Genomic DNA, 20,714 nt, shown 5'->3' with positions numbered 1-20,714 from the left:
ATCAAAATAGTAGCGTTAGCTAGTCAAATGTAGAGAAGGTCTCCTATATTTTGCTGGAGTGCTTTTAAGTTAAAAAAGCAATAGCTTCTGCACCTGCTGCATAAGGGTATGCAAGCTGCAAGAAACTAAACACATGTTCTAGCGTATTTAAATCTGAACAGCATTTAAATGAGCACCATTTATGCCCAGACATGAAGTTTTCAAACTCTGTGCCTTAGCAGGCAAGTTGATTTCTATTTAAGGCTGTTGTGCGTTTGAACTTCATAACATTTAATTCTCGCTATAGATGCGAAGAGGAATGAAATTAAATAGTTATGGCACCATTATTTGAATATAGACATAGGTTTAACGTTCGAATGGCACAGATTGTTGGGTTTTGGTTTAAGGTGGTTCAGCTCTTGTGTTGGTGACGGAGAAAACTGGAGGCATTTTGAGTTGCGTGCAGTGGAATGGTAAAATGATGAAATTGGGACTTGAAAGATATATTGCAAAAGTTTACAGTCATCTTGCTCTGGCATAGTATTTGCCATGGGTGTAGGACTGAGATTAAACTGCCTGTCTGTTTAAGCTCTGAAGCACCTGAAATTTGCGTACCTGAAATTTAAACTGGTTAAAACTGCTGTTTTGTGAACTACAGATGTGCAAAGAAAAGCTATACTGGAGGTTTCAGAAGTTAAATGACTGTCTGCAAAAATAATGGGAGGAGCAAGGAGGATCGTGCCTCAGTGGATTCACACCAGTGAGAATTTACAGACACTTATGACATACAAGTATGTCATACAAGTCTAGGGACCAAACTCTAAAAACCTCTGAGCTGCCACTTAGTGCCGGGACAACATTGTAGCCTTTTTTGAAGTGGTTTTTAGAGGCTGACATATTTTTTAAAACAGCATGGAAACAAACTTCTAAACCAATTTTATTTTAGTGAGAGCTAACTAAGAATGGATTAAATAATTTGAAGGCTACATACTGCTGAAGTTGTTGCTGTTTCTTTAGTGCTGCCTCTGTGAAAAAAGGTCTGTATTTAATTATTATAGATTGAGTGATGAACAATGAGTTGTAAAAGGGAGAAAACCCCATGTCTAAAAAGCCTTGTACAAACAATGATTTATGAGCTAGGGGAGAAAGATAAACGTATGCAGGGTTTTTAAACTGTTTTCCTAAATGCACTGCTAAGCACAGTTACTAATTAGCTGTTTTCTTGACATTAAATGTCACGGTGATTTGAGTGTCTTTAACATTTGAGATTAGTGTTTCTATCAGGTGTAGATAAGTGTTTCACACATGTTCATCTGGTGTGCCTTAACAGAACTGTGGTTTTGGGTTGGATTTTTCTGAGCTGTTTGACTCGTTCTTTTGTAATGTTGGGGTTGTGTTGTTGGGTTTGGTTTTTTTTTTTTTTTGCAAGTAAAGCATGTGGTTTGGGGAAGAGCAAGACTCAAAGCTTGAATTTTTCTGTTTCCTATAGGTTCAGGTGCAAGTCCATCCTAAACTTTCCTCTACTGAAGATGCGTTACAGTATGTGGAGGAGTTAATTCTCCAGTTGTTAAATACGTTGTGTCAAGCCCAGCCAAGAAGTTTTCTGGATGTAGAGGTATAGAGAATAATTATTATAAATCTGTAATAATTTGAACTGTTATATGAAAAGTTAATATATTAATCATTTCATTATGTAAAAAGGAAAGCAATAATTAATATGTCTTTATGTAGCAGAACCTTCTGCATAAAGCCTGCTAAGTTATCTAATAGCTGATTTTCCTATCAATTGATTTTGTTGTTCAATGCGCAGTAAAACTACCTCTGAACTGTTGTAGTGTATAACAGATGGTGACCGTAACTTGTGTATGTAAAGCTGACTAGTTCCTTTCAGAAGACCTTTTTTCCCCAATGATATTTCATGCAAACCATAGCTGCTTAGTCTGAGGCTCTTGTGCTGCTTTCTCAGCATAGTGATTTAGGCTTATACATTCCCTGTCCTCCCAGAAATTTGATCAAAAATAGTTCAGTCATTTTCTCAGACTGAGTTGAGGAAACACCTCTTTCCTCTATATAGAAACCTCTTCTCTTACAATTGCCTTGCAAAGATCTGCAACATCTACTCAGAAAAGCAGCTTGATGTTTGAGAAGAAGGCTTGATCTGAGTTTCTCCATCTGAGAAACAAATTAACTAAGCTTCTAAGCCCATGAATATCTTAGTAATCCTTTGTGCTTAACTGTGATTTGAAGACTTTGGTGCCAAGCCACAGACGTGGTGTGCAGTGTGCCTGTTGTCTTCCAGTATTCAGGACTCCCTGTGCTGGGTTAGGTAACAAAACAGGTGCAACTTCTTCATGTTCTGAAGAAAGTGGACTAATGGGGAAAAAAATAAAAAAAAAAAAAACAGTGAAACCAACAAACAACACACACACCAAACAAAAAAATACACAAAAACCCCAAAGCAAAACCCCTTAAAAAAAAAAAAAAAGCTGTCTCTGAGCTCAGGATTTGTGAGTTTCATCCTTTCTCTTCTCTTTTGAACACTGATGACACCTCTGATAGTGTTCCAGTGTCCCCTTTAGTGGCTGCCCTATTTTGCAACAGCATTCTGGTCTGGCAACTCAAGAGACAGGAGGTTTGTAGAAGATTGTTTGATGCTGTGTTTTAAACAGTGCTAACAAAAAACTTGACATGCGGCATTGCTTTATGAGTCTTACAGCTGTGGAGTCAGGATGAGAAGTGCAAGAGTTTAAGATGATACAAGCAACCTCGATTTCCCCATTTGTGTTTGTGCATAATGATGCTCTCTTGAATTATGTGGTCATATGCATTTATTTTTTTCCCCAGGACATCTCTATTGTTCAGTCAGCAGGCTGGACTATGTTAGGGAAGTGAATTGGTATTAGATAGTGAAGGAGGTTTGGTTTGGGTGGTTTGGGTTTTGTTTGTTTGTTTGTTTGTTTGTTTTGTTGGGTTTTTTTGTGTGTTTTTTTGTGTGGGGGGGGGGGGGAGGGGGTGGGTGGTAGGACCTCTGCTTTATAGAATCGTATTCCGTCCCAGTTTTTTGTCAGAAAGTTTTTATTTAGGTACCTTGTCCTGTACCAGGTCTTTGTAAGATGTCATTAACATCATCTTCCTCATTTTGTGATTGCTCAAACGGCGCTCATATTTACATAAGTGAGCACTTGCAACCAAAACAGTCAGTGGGAGCTATGATCTGAAAAAATGTGAAGTTATCTGAAAAATTAAGATTTCTTGCATCTGTGAACACCAGGACTACCAAAAATGGTGAAGCTTTTGAACTCCCATAGACCTGTGTGTGGGTTCCAGCAGGAGAGTTGTTCAGTGCATTTGATAATGTAGATGTCTTCAAGCACCCTGACTGTTGGAATGAGTGAATAAACTGGGGCATAGATGGTACAGCTATAGACTATTTCACTGTTTTAAAATACATGGGTGCTGTTTGACATTTTATTTTCCTGTTATGTTCATTACTAGTTTGTATGTATACATTCTGGGCCATATGCTGATCAGTAAAGGTGGAACAAAAGACTCATAATCTCGTTCAGTGACCATTCACTCATTCTGTACAGGAAGTAAAGTGCTAGGATAAAATGTAGTCATGTGTTTAAATGCTGAATTACCAGGCATGTGCACAAGGGGATCAAATTGTGCCTGCAGTGACAACTTAATTCTGGCTTTTCTCAAATTTTGAGCACTAGATTGTTCTATGATAATGATATTCTGATACAGCCCTATGAATGTAGTGAGCAGCATGTACCAAAATGATTAAATGTACGCATGTTTTACAAGCTTTTATAGTTGAAGTACTGAAGTTAGCTAACATTCCTTTGTTAAATAATGACAAGCGATTTGATAACATAGCAGTATTGCTAAGCTCATTCAGATTGTGCATTTACCTTTTAGTCTTTTTTTTTTTAAGGATCGTGTTCAAAAAAGTTTTCCCCACCCTATTGATAAGTGGGCAATAGCTGATGCTCAGTCTGCTATTGAGAAGAGAAAACGAAGAAATCCATTATCTCTCCCAGTAGAAAAAATCCATCCCTTATTAAAGGTAAGCAGCAATCTTGCTTTTAGAATGCAATTAGAAGTTGACACCTGTTTTTCCTATTATGTCTGTATGCTGCCCAAAATGTAAACAAAAAAAAATCTATGTTTGTTACCTAGTTTGAAGTGTTCCAGTTTAGTTAATTGCATATATTTCTTTTTCACTTAGAAAACTGTTTATTCTCTGATGGATAAACAAAGCCAAGAACTCATTTGCTATTAATTTGTTTGTTCTTGTTTCATTTTGCATGACTAAGAAAATGCTCTTGAAACTTCTTGAGATAGCCCTAAATGTGTAGTGAGAAGTTTTGGGGATGGTCGTTGGCTGTTGTCGCTTCCACAGTTAATAGAGCAGCATTTACAATGACACTGTGTCTTCTCTAGGCCTACAGACTGTTGTGTTTCTGTTATTAAAATATACTGTGGGTATGTGGTCAATGTTTATTGAGCAGGGTCTTAAACTTTCTAGTTTTAGTTGTAACCTGTGGTCTGTGTTTCATAGACTGAGTAACATGTGAATGCTTATTTTTTTTTCTTTTCAGGAAGTTCTAGGCTACAAAATTGACCACCAAGTGTCTGTTTACATAGTGGCAGTATTAGAATACATTTCTGCAGACATCTTAAAATTGGTTGGGAATTACGTGCGGAATATAAGACATTATGAGATTACAAAACAAGATATTAAAGTGGCAATGTGTGCCGATAAGGTAAGTTTAACTCTTGTTTCTCATGTCAATGGAAGTTTTAGTTAAGTTTTGAGAGGACGATGTCTATTGCTTATTAAATACATGGAGTGTTGTACCTTTGAAAGAAGAAGTTGCTGCCATAAAATATGGTTCCAATAATAGAGTAAAACTACCAAAAAGCTAATTAAGCTTACAGAGCTGTTGCTTGTGCTTATTAATAGTTAAGTCTCTTCTTTTTGATATCACTTGTCTAATCTCAGCAAAGTGTGAATACTTTAAAATCTGTGGAGCAGCACTAACTTGAGAATTCAACATTCCTAAGCTGTAATAATGGAACCTCATATTGTAGCTGTAAAAAAGAAGGCTGAAATTGCGATTGCTTCAGTGTTCTCTCAAAATAAGTACAACTATATTGCATGTAAAAAGTAGTGTTTTGATGGTCCTGCATTAGCATCTCAGCCTAATCCTTCTAGCAGTCCGTATTTTTATCTGGAGGTAGTCTTTCTTGTAGCTTCAGAAGATTCATTAGGTTCAGACAGAAGTCGCCTCTTCCTAGCAGTGACAGAGCAAGGTCCTGTCTATCTTTCAGGTGCACTCTAGCTTCTGGGGCTACCTCAGTAGCATCTGCATTGTTTAGAAAACAAAGCTTGAAATTAATCCTTCAAGGGATGGGATTTAAAAATCTTGAATCTTGCTGAAGTCTAGAGATTTTCAGATTTATTACCTCTTTTCAGTATTTTGTCTTAGTCTATGTTAATATCTTCAGTTGGGATCATCTGTGTGTTTCAGTGAATGCCTCTGTATCATTCCTGCTTTTGGTTTTTTTTTTAATCCTACTTTCTTGTGTGTTCTTGAAGAGTCAAGTACTTCTCATTCAGAACAGTAGACTTGGTCACTTTTGCTTTTGGGCATATCTGTCTGGGTTATAGGGCACACAATTTGGATGTGTATGTTTGTATATTTGTCGTAGAATAGTATCAGGAACAAGTGCTGTTGCTGCATACTTCTATCCTGAGAAAGGTGGTGAGCAGAAAAGCCATGAGGAAGTTGATTTAGGAACTTACATTACATTACATTGGAGGAACTCTCTGTGTACACTGAAGAAACTTGCAAGACTCTGAAAAAGGCCTGTTGGTTTACTGCCTCAGCAGAACAAGCCATTGAAAAGTGCTACTAAGCTGGTTACTTTCCAGTTGCATGGAAAAACTTCATAGTATATTGTGTTTCTACCCATAACATGTGTTCTGCTTGTTTTTATCTTTTGAAACAAAACAACCAGAACAGTTTCTTGGCCCTGTGTGCCATTTTTTTGTCTAGCACTTTCATGCTTGCTTTTGTGCCATCCATCTCTCTGGAAAATTTTGCCTTGTTGTCAAAAAACAAACTCCATTAAAATGCAAGCTGGTTTTCTTCTATCTGCTCATGCTTCTGACTGCTCTAAATTCAATATCTGGGGTATAATTACTTCGTTTCTGTGTATTTGATAGTGGTGATATACACACCTCCTGAGTACAGCCTGGAGTCCTCTGGCTCAGGTATGTGCTAGAACTGTGTCCATGAAGCAGTTAGAAATGTTGAGGCCTCCTTGAATACCTGCATTTATTCCATGTAATTTCCTACAGTAATGACCCTATATAATGTCCTATTCCCCAGAATTAGTTGGGATTCTTCTTATAACCTGAGTTCCATGCACATTCACTGCCTTTAAAGGATTAATCACCTTCTTAGAGCTTCAGAAGTCAGTCTTAATGCAAAATGTCCATTGTTCTGCTTTTTGAGGAGCTTAAGACCAGGGTGTGTTGCAGGGACCTTTGACTCACTAGGAGAAGGAACATGCTGTGTGCCCATCTCTCTCCTAACTAGACCTGTATATTTTTGAGGAGTGTTAGAACAAGACTTTTGTGAAGAATTACTGCGCTGTGTAGGTGTGTGTGTTCCATTATTCAAGTCTGATGAACCTACTAGACCATCTCTTGAGCTTACAGGTCCCCAGGTATTCTCTGGCAGAATAGTTCATTTGTCTAGTATCAGTAGTCAACAGCTTGGTTAGCTGACGTGTCTTCTGGAGAAGTGCTTGTAACATGCTTTAAAGAAAGAAGACTTGTGCTGTAAATACCAGAGTAAATGTCATGTTGTTTGTGCCTCATTCAAAAATTTAATTCTTGATCTCCAGTTTTATAACTACTTTGAAAAACACCTTTTCATTCTGTTTTCTGCCATTTAAAAAAACTCTAGTTCATGTTTAATGCGTTAGCCTTCCCACCTGTGGTTCTCAAAGGAGTATTTACAACTTTGATCCTGTGGTCTTTTCACTGATTGACAGCAGTCGTGTCAGTCTCTGCAGTAACAGGTGTAGGTTGCCATGGCTTCACCTCCAGCTGTTTGGAAGAGAGGCTGGCAAGCAGCACTTAAGTTCTCATTTATTTTGAAGTTCACATGTATTGTTTGATACATGCATGACTTCCTGGAAGGGGTGTAGCTCTGGGCAGCAGGTGTGTTTATAAATACAGTCCCATCTATCTCAGGAGAAAGTCATCTTGTATCTTGAGCTACGTCTTATGCCAGTTTGTTGTTAAGATTTGCTGCATCATTGTAGATTGTTTGTGGACCCTCTTTAGTTTTTATTTCTGCTAAAGTTATTTCAAATTAGAATGCCTTTTACTAATTTTCACTCAACTTATTTAGTTTGCCTTTACGATGTTCTTTGAGTATCATGGAAACAATCCAAAATGTGATTTCTATTCACAACTTGCTAAGTCATTGTAATGACTCCTGGCTCAGATACCATGTTTGGAAGAAGTGTTCAGTGATCATCTTCTCTTGAAGTTTGAATTATGAATTGCTGGTGTTGCTAAGCCTTGCCTAGGTATGAATTGGGACCTCTGGTTGTCATAGTTTTTAGAGGTCCTTTTGCCTGTGTGGTTCTGCAATATGACTACCACCGTTCCCAAAGCTGATGTCCTTCCTCAAGGGTCTGTTTTAACAGGAGAGCTTGGGAGTTATTAATGACAGAAACCAGGCTGTGCAGAGTGTGTGGGCAGGCCAGTACTCATTGCAGGTAGATCATAGGTTTCTGAGCACGATCATGTGTGACTCCTGTTAAAGCTAAAACTGAAAAGCCAAAGTGCACATGCTTTTCAACTTCAGATAATATAGTGGCTTCAGAAACTTAGATTATGTACGGCTAATTCAGAGTAATAGAATACAGCTAAATGGTAAATGTGTCTGTCTACTCCATAGGCCTCCTAAGGTTGTAATTGATTTTAGAACCACATTCTTGGAGAGATGCCTGGATTTTGGCCTAAATGACTGGGAATTCTTCAGATATTGCCACTGCAAATAATGACTTGCAAATTCGTAGCAATGACTATTACTTTTGTAATGCTCAGCCGAATGATAATATGTAAATCTTACTGCTGATCAGTCTGATTTCATGGGAATAATAGATTTCCTTTACTGGTAACTTACTGGAAGGTGTTGAAAAGAAGTTGTTCTCACCTTGTGGATTTCCCCTTCTTTACTACCTAGGTGTTAATGGATATGTTCAATCAAGACGTAGAAGATTTAAGTGCACTAACTTTATCTGATGAGGAACCCTCCACCTCAGGGGAGCAAACCTATTATGACCTAGTAAAGTCATTTATGGCAGAGGTTCGACAATATATAAGGGAACTAAATCTCATTATCAGAGTTTTTAGAGAGCCATATGCCTCCAACTCCAAACTATTTTCATCTCATGTAAGTATTGTATAAACCACAAACAAAAAAATCCCCTACTGTAGTATCTGAAAATCTACATGAACACTTCTAGAATTTAACTGTTATCCAGTTTAATGTATCACTAGCAGAGGAAGCATTTGTGGGGAAGCACTGGTTTTGTAGAACTGTGGAATTTACTATATTGAATTACTGGCCTGTAATTTAAGATTTGTCACTTCTCTTTACTATATCTGAGTAATTGTAAATTTTTCTATATTTATGCATATATGTAGTAATTATTTTAAAAATTAAATATGGTCTTGTATAAATTATACAGGAAGTATGTAATAAAATATATTACAAAATCTTGTTCTGCTTAAGGAAGTGCTTGACTTTTGTATTGTAACAGAGTAGCTTTGCACATAGCATTCTTCTTCTTAGAAATTGTGTCTAATTCTGTGTTGATTTTTTTTTCTGATTCTGTTGCTATTTGCAGGATGTGGAAAATATATTTAGTCGTATATCAGACATTCATGAACTTAGTGTGAAGTTACTGGGTCATATAGAAGACACTGTTGAAATGACAGATGAAGGTAGTCCTCATCCGCTGGTAGGCAGCTGTTTTGAAGACATGGCGGAGGTAAGAGAATACTTGAGGATTCTTTTGCTATTCGTATGTATTTTAATGACTTGCACTTAGATGCACTTGCACCATTCTTTTCTAGCTGCCTTTGTTTAGGTTGAGATCTCTTCTTTCAGCTCCACCATGATGAATAGACTGAGCGTTTTTGGTAGTACTTTTACCTTTTTAGTCTCTAAACCTCGATTTGTGTAAGGCTGTTTGAACTTTAGAGAGCACAGGAGAGAAAAAAAAAGGAAAAAAACCCCACAAAACAACAACAAAACACCTATGACTAGAGTTTGACAGAAATGGACATATTCTGTAACTCAGCTGTAGATCAGGATTACTATGGAAAGACAAAGTGGAACAAGGGCTGCTTTGCCGAGAGGCTTGCTAAGCTGATGAGGAAGGCTTTTGAACTAGGCTCGTTAGTGGAAGGAGACCAAAGCTTGCAGACTGAAGAACTGAGAGGAGGACATGCATAGCAGAAAGCATGACAACAAAGGCTCTTGCACCATCTTCCTGAGAAGGTGGGATGACCAAAGGCTTATTGGAAGTGTCTGTTTCCCCTGTTCTGGACTGTATGAATGAATATAGGCACTCAGGAAGGACAGGTAGGAAAAATGAGGCCAGGAGTCTTGAAAGATCAGCTGAAATACATGGAGCTGTTACAGAATAATAAGCTGATTGAATGCTTAAGGACTGAGATTGAAGAGGAGGCCACCAAAGGGCATGTTGTGGTCAAGCTGTTTCTGCAAAGAGGGTCTAAGTGACAAGTGGCAAAACCTTCTCTAAACAAGTAGAAGTCATCTCATTGTCATGGGCCCTGGTTCTTTTGGGAGAATAACCTTCCTGACATCTACTGGGTGGACAACTTAAGTGTGGTTCAAGTAATCCAGAAGATTTCTGGAGGGCACTGGGGACAGCTTTTTGTGGCACATGCTGATGGACCAACTAAGAAAAGTGCTGCACTTGACCTCTTCCTCTTGACAAGGAAGAACTGGCACGAACATTGTAGCTATTTGCAGGCTTGGCCACAAGTGGTAGAGTTTAAGGTCCTGAGAAAAGTGAGGTTGGCAAGACTTAAGACTCTGGGAGAGCAGATTTAGCTTATTCAGGGACTGAATTAGGGGTTGTTCAGTCTGGAGAAAAGGAGACTTGGGGAAGACCTTATTGCTGTCTACAACTACCTGAAAGGAGGTTGTAGCATGGAGGGTGTTGGTCCCTTCTTCCAAATAGCAAGTGATGGGATGAGAGGAGACTGCTTCAAGTTGCACCAAGGGATGGTTTAGATTTGATATTGGGAAAAATTTCTTCACAGAAGGGGTTGTGAAGCACTGGAACAGGCTGCCTTGGGCTGAGTTGCCATCTCTGGAGGTGTTTAAAATACATGTGACTGTGGTGCTTAGGGACATGGTTTAGTGGTGGACTTGGTAGTGTTAGGTTAATGGTTGGACTTGATCATTTTAAGGGTCTTTTCCAATCTAAATTATACTGTGATTCAGAAAGAAACACAGGCTTCCCAGGAGAAATGTAGAAACGTTGTCTAGGTAGGTGGAAATGATATTAAGAGGGCTGCAGCTCAGCTGGAGTTAAGCTTGGTGAGGAATGTGGAGGAGAGCAAGAAAAGCTTGTATAGGTATTATAAAATAGCACAAAAAAGATGGTAGAAAATGCAGGTATCTTGCTCATGGGGTGAGAGAACCTGTGCTGGAGAACATGAAATGGGCTGAGGTATACTCAGTCTCCTTTTCTAAGACTTTACTGGCAAGATGTGCTTCTAGGTCTCCACGTTAGGCCTGCTACCAAAGATTGAGGGAGAGAAGTGAAAGTGAGAGCACAAGTTAGGGGCTGTTGGTCTAAGGTGGATATATGTAAGTCTATGGGGTAGGACAGCTGGCTAATGTCATTGCAAGGTCACTGTCTAGAATTCTTAAAATTTAGTGGTGAGCTGTGAAGGTCTCCAGTGACCGGAGATAAAGTATAAATGTCTGATCTCAAAAACACTGAGGAGGATCCTGGAAACTAAAAGCTAGTCAGTCTCTCCTCAGTCCCTGAGAAGATTTGCAAATTTTTCTGGAATTCACATCCAGACATGAAAGACTAGAAGGTGATTGGCAACAGTCAGCACAGATTTCTGAAGGACAAACTGTACCTGACCAGCTTAACTGCTTTCTAAGAGGAGATGGATACCTCCATGGACAAAGGGAAGAGCAATTAATGTCCCTTATCTGGACTTAAGCAAAGGCCTTCAGCACAGGCTCTCATATCCTTAAGTCAGTTTGGTGAGATGTAAACTAGCTTGTATAATTATAGAGTGGGTGGGAAGTTGACTGGACTGGCAAGCTTTGAAGGACTGTTGTTAGCAATACAGAATCTATCTGGTGACCAGTGGTTAGTGGCATTCCTCAGGGTCTGATACTGTTTAATGTCTGTGTTAGTGTTGTGGGAGAAGGTTTGCCTCATCAAGTTGGTAGTTGATGTCACATTGTGGGGACACATGTGGGAGGGCAGGGCTACTTCTTGGGGCATGTGACAGGCTGGGGAAATGGAGTAAAGGCAGATAAACAGTTCTGCACTTGAGACAAAAAAACCCACGTGCAGTGGTCCAGCTGCCTGGCTGAGGAGCAGTACTGATTGACAGGGCTTGGAGATCCTCAGGGATCATCAGTGAAGGCTGATTGCCCACTGGGTGATATTAGGAAAAGTGCAGCTGGCAGTTTGAGGGTTCATTTCTGGGAAGCACTTGAGACCACATCTGACATACTGTGTCTGGTTTTGGTCTTCCTGGTATGAGAGATGCTTATACACGAGGGTTGCCGTGATGATGGAGGAGTTGAGGCCTGTGACATACAAAGAAGGTTGAGTGCTGCGTTTATTCCATCTTAAAAAGTCTGAGGAAGGATATATTATTGCTGCCTTTGGTTACCTGAAGGGAAGGTGTAGAAAAGACTGAGGCAGGCTCTTATTGGGGGTTCACAGCAGAGAGCTGTGAGGTGAGAGAGTGCATGCAAATGGTAAAAAGGGTAATGCTGATAGATACTTGGGAGGGGGAAATCTGCAGTAAGGACCATTGAATATTGGAATAGGCTACCCAGAGAGGTTTTGGTGTCTCTGTTCTTGAAGGTGCTCGGAACTTAACTGGATGAGGTGCTGAGCAACCTCAGCTAGCTTTGATGTTGTATGTGGGTTTAGCCCTCAGGTGGACCCTGCTTTGAACAGGGAATTGGAGCATTTGACCTCCAGAGATCTCTTCCAGACCAAATTACTCCATGAGTCTGTGCATGTAAAGGTATTGATTGTTCTCTATGGGTGTTTTGGAAAAAGTATTCAGAAAAGTCTTTCCTATGTAGCATAGGTGTTTAATATCTAAACTTCATATTTCTTACAGAATAATTTTACAAAACTGATTTTCTTTATTTCTTCTTAGGAACTAGCATTTGATCCATATGAATCATATGCACAAGATATTCTGCGGCCTGGTTTTCATGATCACTTTCTAAGTCAATTATCAAAGCCAGGAGCAGCATTTTATTTGCAGGTAACTTTCCTTTAAGTAGGCCATATAATTGATATTAATACATTAATTACATTATATTGTTACTGCAATACATTTATGGTTTTAAGACTGAAACTTATTTTGTTTCTAGTCAATAGGTGAAGGCTTTAAAGAAGCTGTTCAGTATGTTCTACCCCGGCTGCTCCTTGCCCCTGTTTACCACTGTCTTCATTATTTTGAGCTGCTAAAAGTAAGAATGTTGTGTCATTCTGATGTTTTTTTCATAATTCTTGGTGTTGAATACCAGAGCTTTGTGTGCTTAGTTAATTATAAAACCTTTTATAAAACCTTTTATTGGAATAAAACTTCTACGGTGAAAGTAAAGCAAGTTACATGCTCTGGTGCGTGCTATAACTATCTGAACATCAGTTTGTAGTTTAGAAAGCAATAGAGATCTAGGTACTCATATTCTTGGAATGATTGTTTCAACAGTGGTAAGAGGTAATGGCAAATGACTTTTTTACAGAAAATGTCCAAGGCTTTCTCAAGCTGTTACTTTATAAATTTAAAATCACAGTAAGATTTGCTTTCAGACTTCATTTAATTTTCATAAAAGCTTTGGTGTTCTTGCATGGTGATTGTAAAGGTGATACCTTTCATTCAAAGGGAAGGCTTGGTTGATATATATATATATACACTTCTTGGGCTTTTTGTAGTGGGGCCTCACATCAGCAGGGTAACAGTAAAGGCTCTGTAACATACACACAGAAAGAAAACAGCTGCAGAATGTATGTTTTTTTTGTTTATTAATTAGCATTGAATAATAATCTTTAAGAAGTATAGAGCATTTTGAGGAAAACTTTCAAGTGGAATCTTCATTTGGGCTTAATGGAAATGCATAAGGGACACAGAGTTCCAAACTTAATTACTTGAGGAAATTTTGATCAGAAGTGTAAAAAAAAAAAAACAAAAAAAAAAAAACAAAAACAAAAAAAAAACAAAAAAACAAAAAAAAAAACACAAAAAAACAAAACAAAACAAAAAAAAAAAAAAACAAAAAAACAAACAAAAAAAAAAACAAAAAAAACAAATCTCTGCTCTTTTGAAGAAATCTGGGTGTGTTTGTCTTGGGATAACCTAGTAGTTAGGGCATCTTTGAGTCTGTGTCTACAGTTGTAACACCATTTTTAGTGATTTAGATCTACACATACAGTTTTGGCACGTAGCTCATCTTGTATAATGTGCTTTTTTTTTCATTTTGGAATGTATACTTGATCTGTTTGTCTCACTCATGGGTTTGCTCTGACTTTTCGGACATTTTTAACATATAAGCATTTCCTTTCATGACAGTCCATTTGAGGGGAGGTATGATACTGCTTGTCTGCATTTTGTATGATAGAGGTCTGCAGAGGTATAAGGTTTCTATGGTCATACTTTTATCACACAGTCTCGAAATGGAGTACCTAGTGTCTTTGCATACTCCCATGTGAACATGGTAGTGTCTTACTTAATATGAAGGATTAATGCCTGATACACAGGCATCCTGTGTTGCTTCTTACCATTGGTAATTTTAGAGGGGGTTAGAGGGCATATGTTCTTATAGAAACAGGGAATAGCTCATGTTTTCCTTTTTAAGGGCTAAGCCCACCTCCAGAAGGGTATCGGTCTTTTTGCAACTCCTGACCTAATGCTTTATGTAATAAAATTCTTGTCCCTTTTCTCGTTCATGCTTTATACACCCCACCCCCCCCACCCCCCCTATGTAAATCTGATATTGTTGGGTTGGATTTTGTTCTGTATATGGTAATTGAGTTTAAAATGCTATGAAAGAGAGACAATATCTTGGTAAAGTCGTATGTTGAAAAAAACCTTTTTATTTTCTTAATATAGATAGATTTAAGGATAAAGGGGTTGGCATTTTTCTTTGAGCTATGTTGTGTAAACTTGCATACTTTGAAGTTACCTCTTTAAAATGCATCTCAAAGTTACCTTCTAACTATACAGACTACAAAAACGTAAATTTCTATCTGCTGATGGTTATCCTCTTTAGAAACTAAAGACCTCCTAAAGTTTGGCAGGGCACCAGGAACACACAAATATATATACTATTTTTAGCTGAATCTCCATGCTGTAACTTTGCTGGAAAATTAGCATGTGACTAAGGGCTGTGTTTTCCTTCAACCAGCCTGAAAGTCCCCAAACTTTTATAGAAGAAAGTAACTATATGAAATAGCAACTTCATGTGAAACTGTGCTTTTCTGCAAATTTTCAGATAATGTGAACTGGCTTTTCTAAATTTAGACTTTCAAGTGAAATAGCTAAATAGAAATAGCTAAACCATAATGTGTTCTGGAAAACAGGAGAGCTAGATAGATGATTTAAAAAAAAAAAAAGTGCAGATTTGGCTGGCATGATTTACAAATGGAAACTTGTTGCCTCTTTGCAAATATTTTTGAGTTGGAATTCTATCTATAGTGATCTTAAATTCTCAGGATGCTTTCATTTCACAATAGCATCTAGGGTGTTTTTTGGTTTTTTGTTTTTTTCAAACTTTGTTAGTAGATGATAAACTTGCCAGTCTGATTGGCAATTCAGAAATACTCCTCAATTAAACTTTTTTTTTCTTCCTCTTTCAGTATGCTAATGTAACTTGGGGAAAAAAAAAAAAAAATCTGGTTTAACAAGGTCTTCGAAGATAAGAAACAACCCTGTTCCAAACCTGATGGTATTAAATGTGTCACGTTTTTACAGTATCTGCAATTATAAATCACTGTCTCAAAACATTGTGTTGCTTGTATTTAGTACAGGCACTGTAATTAACAGGTTCTCCAGCTTTAGTTGATTCTTAATCTCCTTCAATTAATAGTAAAACCAGAAAATCACAGATCCAAACTAGCTATGAATTATTTTAAGAAAGTGTTTTTTTAGTGTCAGCAAAGGATGTTAGTTTGTCAGATCACTTTGTATGGTGTGCTGATTTCCAAACACAGCAACTTGTAGGTACAATACTGTTTCGAAATAAAAGTAAAAGCAGAAGTATTAATGTTTTACATGTATTTGTACATGTAACTGCAGTTGAGGGTGACTTATTTTACATCCACCGGAGAAAATGTGCGATTTTATGTCTCTGTGACAGGTGAAGGCCTATCTGCTGGAGGAATTGTAGCTTGACCAAACTGTTGCTAATGTGTGATAAGCACTGCAAAGTGTGTACTTGAGTGTTTCTTGGGGGAAAAAAAAAAAGCCTGGGTGATGTAAAAATTTGTCTCAAGTCTAGGAAGATATTTCCTAGAACATGACAGTAGGTGAAAAATTTAAGGAACTTCGTATGGTTAAGCTGTGAGGACTTATATTACGACTGCAATGTTGTAAAGGTACAGAACATATGCATTATGGTAATACAGCCAGGTAAATGAGGTTCTGTATTCTTTTTCCTGCTTGTGTGGTTTCATTGACAACACTTCTCTTGTTTTTTACCTTTAAATGCTAGTGGGTTTACACTTTTAAGTCAGCTGCATGTTTGGCAGCCAAATGGAAGATGATAGGGGAGAATAAAACTTTGTCACATGTGTTTGTGTGTACTTTTTCCACAAAATTGCTTATTGTTAATCTAAGTAATCAGGCTCTCTGAGATAACTCTTTAATTGAAAAAGTTATTCAGAATGTATTTATTTTTTTCTTTCTAGCTGTGGTACTTGATGGATTTGCGGTGTGTTTGTATCAGAGATATGTCTATGCTAATGTGTATCAGTTCATTTGTCAATGACTTATGTAATTTGTTATGGAGTTGTGATGGGGCTGTATGTTCTGTGGCATAGCACTTTTTTTTTCTTTATACACAGGATTTATCTGGGCTTTTGAGAAGCAGATGTCTCTTTCCAGGGAATTTTCTAATGAGAAGTAATTACCTTGGAGAATATATTTTTCCCACTAAAATTGCTTTTCTGCAAAAGCTGGATAAAAATCTAACAAAAGTAAAAGTAAAAAAATTCCTCCTTCTAGTTTGCATATTGTCCACAGTGACACTTGAGCTGTGTTACTGTCAATCTGCTGCCAGACCAACAAGTGCTGTACTTTGATCCTTTGAAGAAGGGAGCAGGGTGGCACAGGGCCAGACTGATCTTATATACATGATGCCTTCTTTGGGGAGTCACATGAAGCACTAACTGAACGCCGAATTTTGACTTGACTTATGTGTTTAACTGCAGGGTTTCAGAGTCCTGTTTGCTGATCAGCTTTCTAGGAATACCTGCAAGGCAAATTCTCCCCGCCGCTGTGGGAGTGAGGAGAGCTGTCCTGTGGCAGACTGTTCTCTGTGGCTGGTGAGCTGTTCCCTGTTCTCATTGACTGCTGCTGGTGATGCTAGATAGCTCTCCAGCTTACCTGGCAGCAGTTTATGCTGAACACACGTGGCCAAGCTCTCATGAAAACAGATGCATGTTACAGGAACTTGGACAAATTTTGATCCTTCTAAATAAAAGTTTTGACACAAGTAGTCCATCAAGGATTGAATGTTAAGAAGCTTATCATAGCTGGGATTTTCGACTCCTATAGGATGATGTTAGTTTTTGTGTCTGTGGCAGTCGTGATAGAGTCCCCGATACACCTGTGCTGCTGTATAGTCTTTTAGTAGCAGTAGTGTATTTCCCTGTCCTCTTCTCCTGCCTCCATTCCTGTCACCTTCTGTACGAAAGGTAGATCCTCGGAGAGAGGAGGTGGCACTATGGTTGAGACTTTCATATACTTGATACCTTCAGTGGAAATGTTTCTGGATGTGGAGTTGTTGATTTTGTCCCACTACCTGCATGCTTTCTATGTCTGCTCTTGTAGCAGTAGAGGTTTGCATTTTCTGTCAATACTTTGAGATCTTCAGTGGAAGTCTATGGAAGGATGTAGGAAATAAAGACAAGTAAAGCAACAAGCTGCATTCATGGTTTCTGTAGACCAAGTCTGCAGATGGGATTCTGCTTGTCATCCCTCATTTCCTCTGCTTATTTTTTCCTTAACAGGGTTCTACTATTGCTTCCCAGAGTGATCTCTGAAATTGTGAGTTCATCTTATGTAGCATTCAAAAATTCATACATTTCTATCCAAACATAGAGGTACCATCCAGTTATGCTGAAGGCCTTGTGAACTTGGCTGGCAAAGATGGGATTTGAATTGTATTGTAGCAGTGAAAGAGATTTTAATCCACTTTGGAATTGCAGAAGAGAAAGGGAAGATGTTTTCAAATTGAATTGTCTTGACTATGATGGAAAATTTAGGGGAAGAAAATGGAAGATCTCAGTTACAAGTGTGGAAGCACTTAGGTAAATATTTTGTGATATTTCAAATACTGATCTAACTAAATGTTATCTATTTATGAATTTTAAATTTCTAATGTATTCTGCAGGTCTGCTAATAATGATGAGACAAACCAAAGTGACAGTAAGAAAGAAGAGAATTTCAGAGCATGAAGGCTCTGGAAGGATCTGTGTGAACTTGTACGTTTGTTGCAGAAAGGTAATGAATCTGCTGTGGAGGAGACATCAGCATATGCAAAAAAAACCCACCCATATTTTTGAAGAATGCAGATCAAATGGGTTTTCTGTACTCTGAGAAGACAAGGCCTCCTGTAAACCAAGTAACCATTTCCCTAGTAATGGAATCTGGGCATATAAAATACATATATGGCAGCTAGTAGCCTACAGAAGTCTGAATGTTTAGGAAATGGTTTTATGAGAACATCAAGGAACTTATTTAAAAATAAGGCTTTGGGTTTGTATCTGTTCCTTGATGAAGGAAATGTTGATTTTGTAAGCTCAGTGAGAATTGCTCACATACATTAATTGCTTCCCAGCTGCAGAAACTAAAAGGAAAAATAGACCCTTTTGTGCTGGGCAGCTACTCATTGAGATTTGTAGCAGGCTAGAGTAGCACTTGAGCAGACCTAATCTGAAATATGGTCCTGACAGGCTATACACGTTTGTAGGAATGCCTGTGGCAAATTTGCCCTGTAAGAAACCTGTTATGGAAAACTTTGAGCTATTGAATTGGTGATACATCAATGGATAGATTTCTTTGTGGTATATATTTGAGTAGCTCTTCCTGACTTTTCCTCAGTGTACATCCTGATTTGAAAAGTAGTACTTACTTCAGAGTAGTGTAATTTATTTCTGAAACAGATTTATTTTAATTTCATTTCACCCCCTCCCCAAACATCCACATCAAGTAATCAAAGTATCAATTCCTTAAATTCACTTGCTCCTTTAGTCTAAATGGTTTCACCTTTTTGGGTTCAGGTGAATTTTGATGTACTTAAATTTCACCTGTATATTTGAGATCTATGTTAAGTCACATCATCAAGCTGTGAAAGAACTGGGAAGCTTGCACTAAAAGTTGAAATGGTTCTTATTTTCCTCTGTTTTAATGCTTTACTTCTACAGTATGCTTCCCAATGGGCTGACAATTTTTTGTATTATGCGAGTTAAAACTTCATGTGAATTAAAAGATGAGGACTTTTTAGCTCATATCTCTTTTACAATATGCTGGAGGCTTTTTGTAACTAATTATCTGATACCTGAATTTTTATATTTGACATGTTTGTGTAATAATGTGTGATTAAATGTAACTTTTAAAAATTAAACTGAGAAAGCATAGTTAAACTTTAAAGTGTTCACCATTACTTCAATAATATATTAATTTCTGTTCGACTCTCAATGCAAACACTTCTGCTGTAATATATATAAATAAACAATTACAGATGTATGCAAATTTTACTGCACTGTGCTCAAAATTTTCTGAGTTCATGTTGAAAACAAAATGACTTTTGAAATTCCAATGCATTAAAGCTGTGTGTGTACGTCTAGAAATATGGCATGGAGTCTCCTTTAAGCTTCAAGTGTGAAGTGCCTTTTAATTTTTCAGAAATGTGTAGTGTTCCCTGCAGTTGACCCCAATTACTATTGCAGATTATTCCTGATGCTTTCTGAAAATTAAGGTTTCTGCATTTGAGGGCACTTTTTTCCCCAGCATACTGCTGGTTTGGACTGAGTTTTTTCTTGTTTGGAGGAATTGCAGAAAGTCAAAAAAAGCCCTTGGGCAGGTCAGTGCTATTGAGCCAGCTTCCAGGATTCTTTTATGTCAGAGTGCCAGCAAACCTGCCTGCCTGCGTTTGTCAGAGGAGAAACCATGTTCATTTCTATTCTTGATCATAAAATAGCCTGTTTCAGGATTGCATTTGGATAGGTACCCCGTTCTCAGAAACATGTTGAAGAAAATGGTGAGGCATTAGAACAGAAGCTGGAGTCCCTGCTGTCAGTGCACTGCAAGATCTCGTGAACGAGAGCAGGTAGCCAGGTTACACTGTAGATCAGGCTTGCTTTGCCAGCTATACGAGCATTCTGTTGCCTTGCTGTGGCCTTCAGGATGTCTGAGAAAATTAGACAGTGGACTTTGAAGAGGTTTCCCTGAACCATTACTACTTTGAGTTCATTCTTAGTACTGCTTTGTGCAGCCTCCACCTGTAATGTGGGACAGTTATGCACCGAACTACCTGGATTAATGTTTTGAGGGACAGTCAGTATTGTTGGCACCATCAATCAAGTGATCTTGAGTTAAGCCTAAGCAAATTCAGTTGTAGTTTCCCTGCCTCCCATATGCTGGTATGTCTTCTGTGCGTAGGAGCTGGTTTGCAGTCTCCTCTCAAATGAACTGGGGAACCTGCAGTTAAGAGATTTCAGTGCTTACATTTAGAATAATCTTCTAGGAAGACAGAAGTCTAGATTGTGATGTAAGACTTTAAGTATAAGATTTTATATCCATCGTGACACTTACTAGTATTATCTGCATATTCTCATCATAAGTATAAACATATTTTCTGTCATTGCCTTTCTAGATAGATGCTTTCCTGACAGTGTAAGAGAAGGACTACCATAGTTAAGTTTTGTACCGCATGAGGAGGATTTCTTTTCTATCTGTTTGGAATTTCCTGGTTTTATAAATATCTAATTCTTGTGTAATGCAACAGGTAGAACAAAATACCTTGTTTTCTATTTCTTGATAACTCTTCAGAGCTTGTGGCCTAGAATGTAGAGTACTTCTTGTTAGATACTTTCCTTAGCAGTCTATTTTCCAAGTTTGTTTTCCTTGAATGGCCAGGATACTATGCCTGTAGTATTGTGAA

At 38.0% G+C, this 20,714-nt stretch overlaps 1 protein-coding gene and 1 long non-coding RNA gene across 7 annotated transcripts in view; both read left to right on the top strand.

Moving 5' to 3' along the window:
• Positions 1 to 20,714, top strand: part of SOS1 (SOS Ras/Rac guanine nucleotide exchange factor 1) — a 49,663-nt gene that overhangs the window by 8,319 nt on the left and 20,630 nt on the right. For all 6 annotated transcript variants that reach the window (XM_065059057.1, XM_065059056.1, XM_065059060.1 and 3 more), the window contains 7 exons: positions 1,469 to 1,594; positions 3,920 to 4,051; positions 4,587 to 4,751; positions 8,259 to 8,468; positions 8,926 to 9,069; positions 12,482 to 12,592; positions 12,702 to 12,800. In XM_065059057.1, coding sequence (XP_064915129.1) covers positions 1,469 to 1,594; positions 3,920 to 4,051; positions 4,587 to 4,751; positions 8,259 to 8,468; positions 8,926 to 9,069; positions 12,482 to 12,592; positions 12,702 to 12,800 — 987 coding nt within the window. The remainder of the gene's footprint in view (positions 1 to 1,468; positions 1,595 to 3,919; positions 4,052 to 4,586; positions 4,752 to 8,258; positions 8,469 to 8,925; positions 9,070 to 12,481; positions 12,593 to 12,701; positions 12,801 to 20,714) is intronic.
• On the top strand, positions 12,807 to 16,121 carry LOC110363470 (uncharacterized). The gene is made up of 2 exons (XR_002421591.2): positions 12,807 to 13,338; positions 13,389 to 16,121. It is a non-coding gene; the product is annotated as an uncharacterized LOC110363470 (long non-coding RNA).

The sequence above is a fragment of the Columba livia genome, chromosome 3 (genome assembly GCF_036013475.1).
Source record: "Columba livia isolate bColLiv1 breed racing homer chromosome 3, bColLiv1.pat.W.v2, whole genome shotgun sequence".
Taxonomy (NCBI): domain Eukaryota; kingdom Metazoa; phylum Chordata; class Aves; order Columbiformes; family Columbidae; genus Columba; species Columba livia.
The sequence above is the reverse complement of the archived record's forward strand: the minus strand, read 5'-3'. Positions and strand labels throughout refer to the sequence as shown.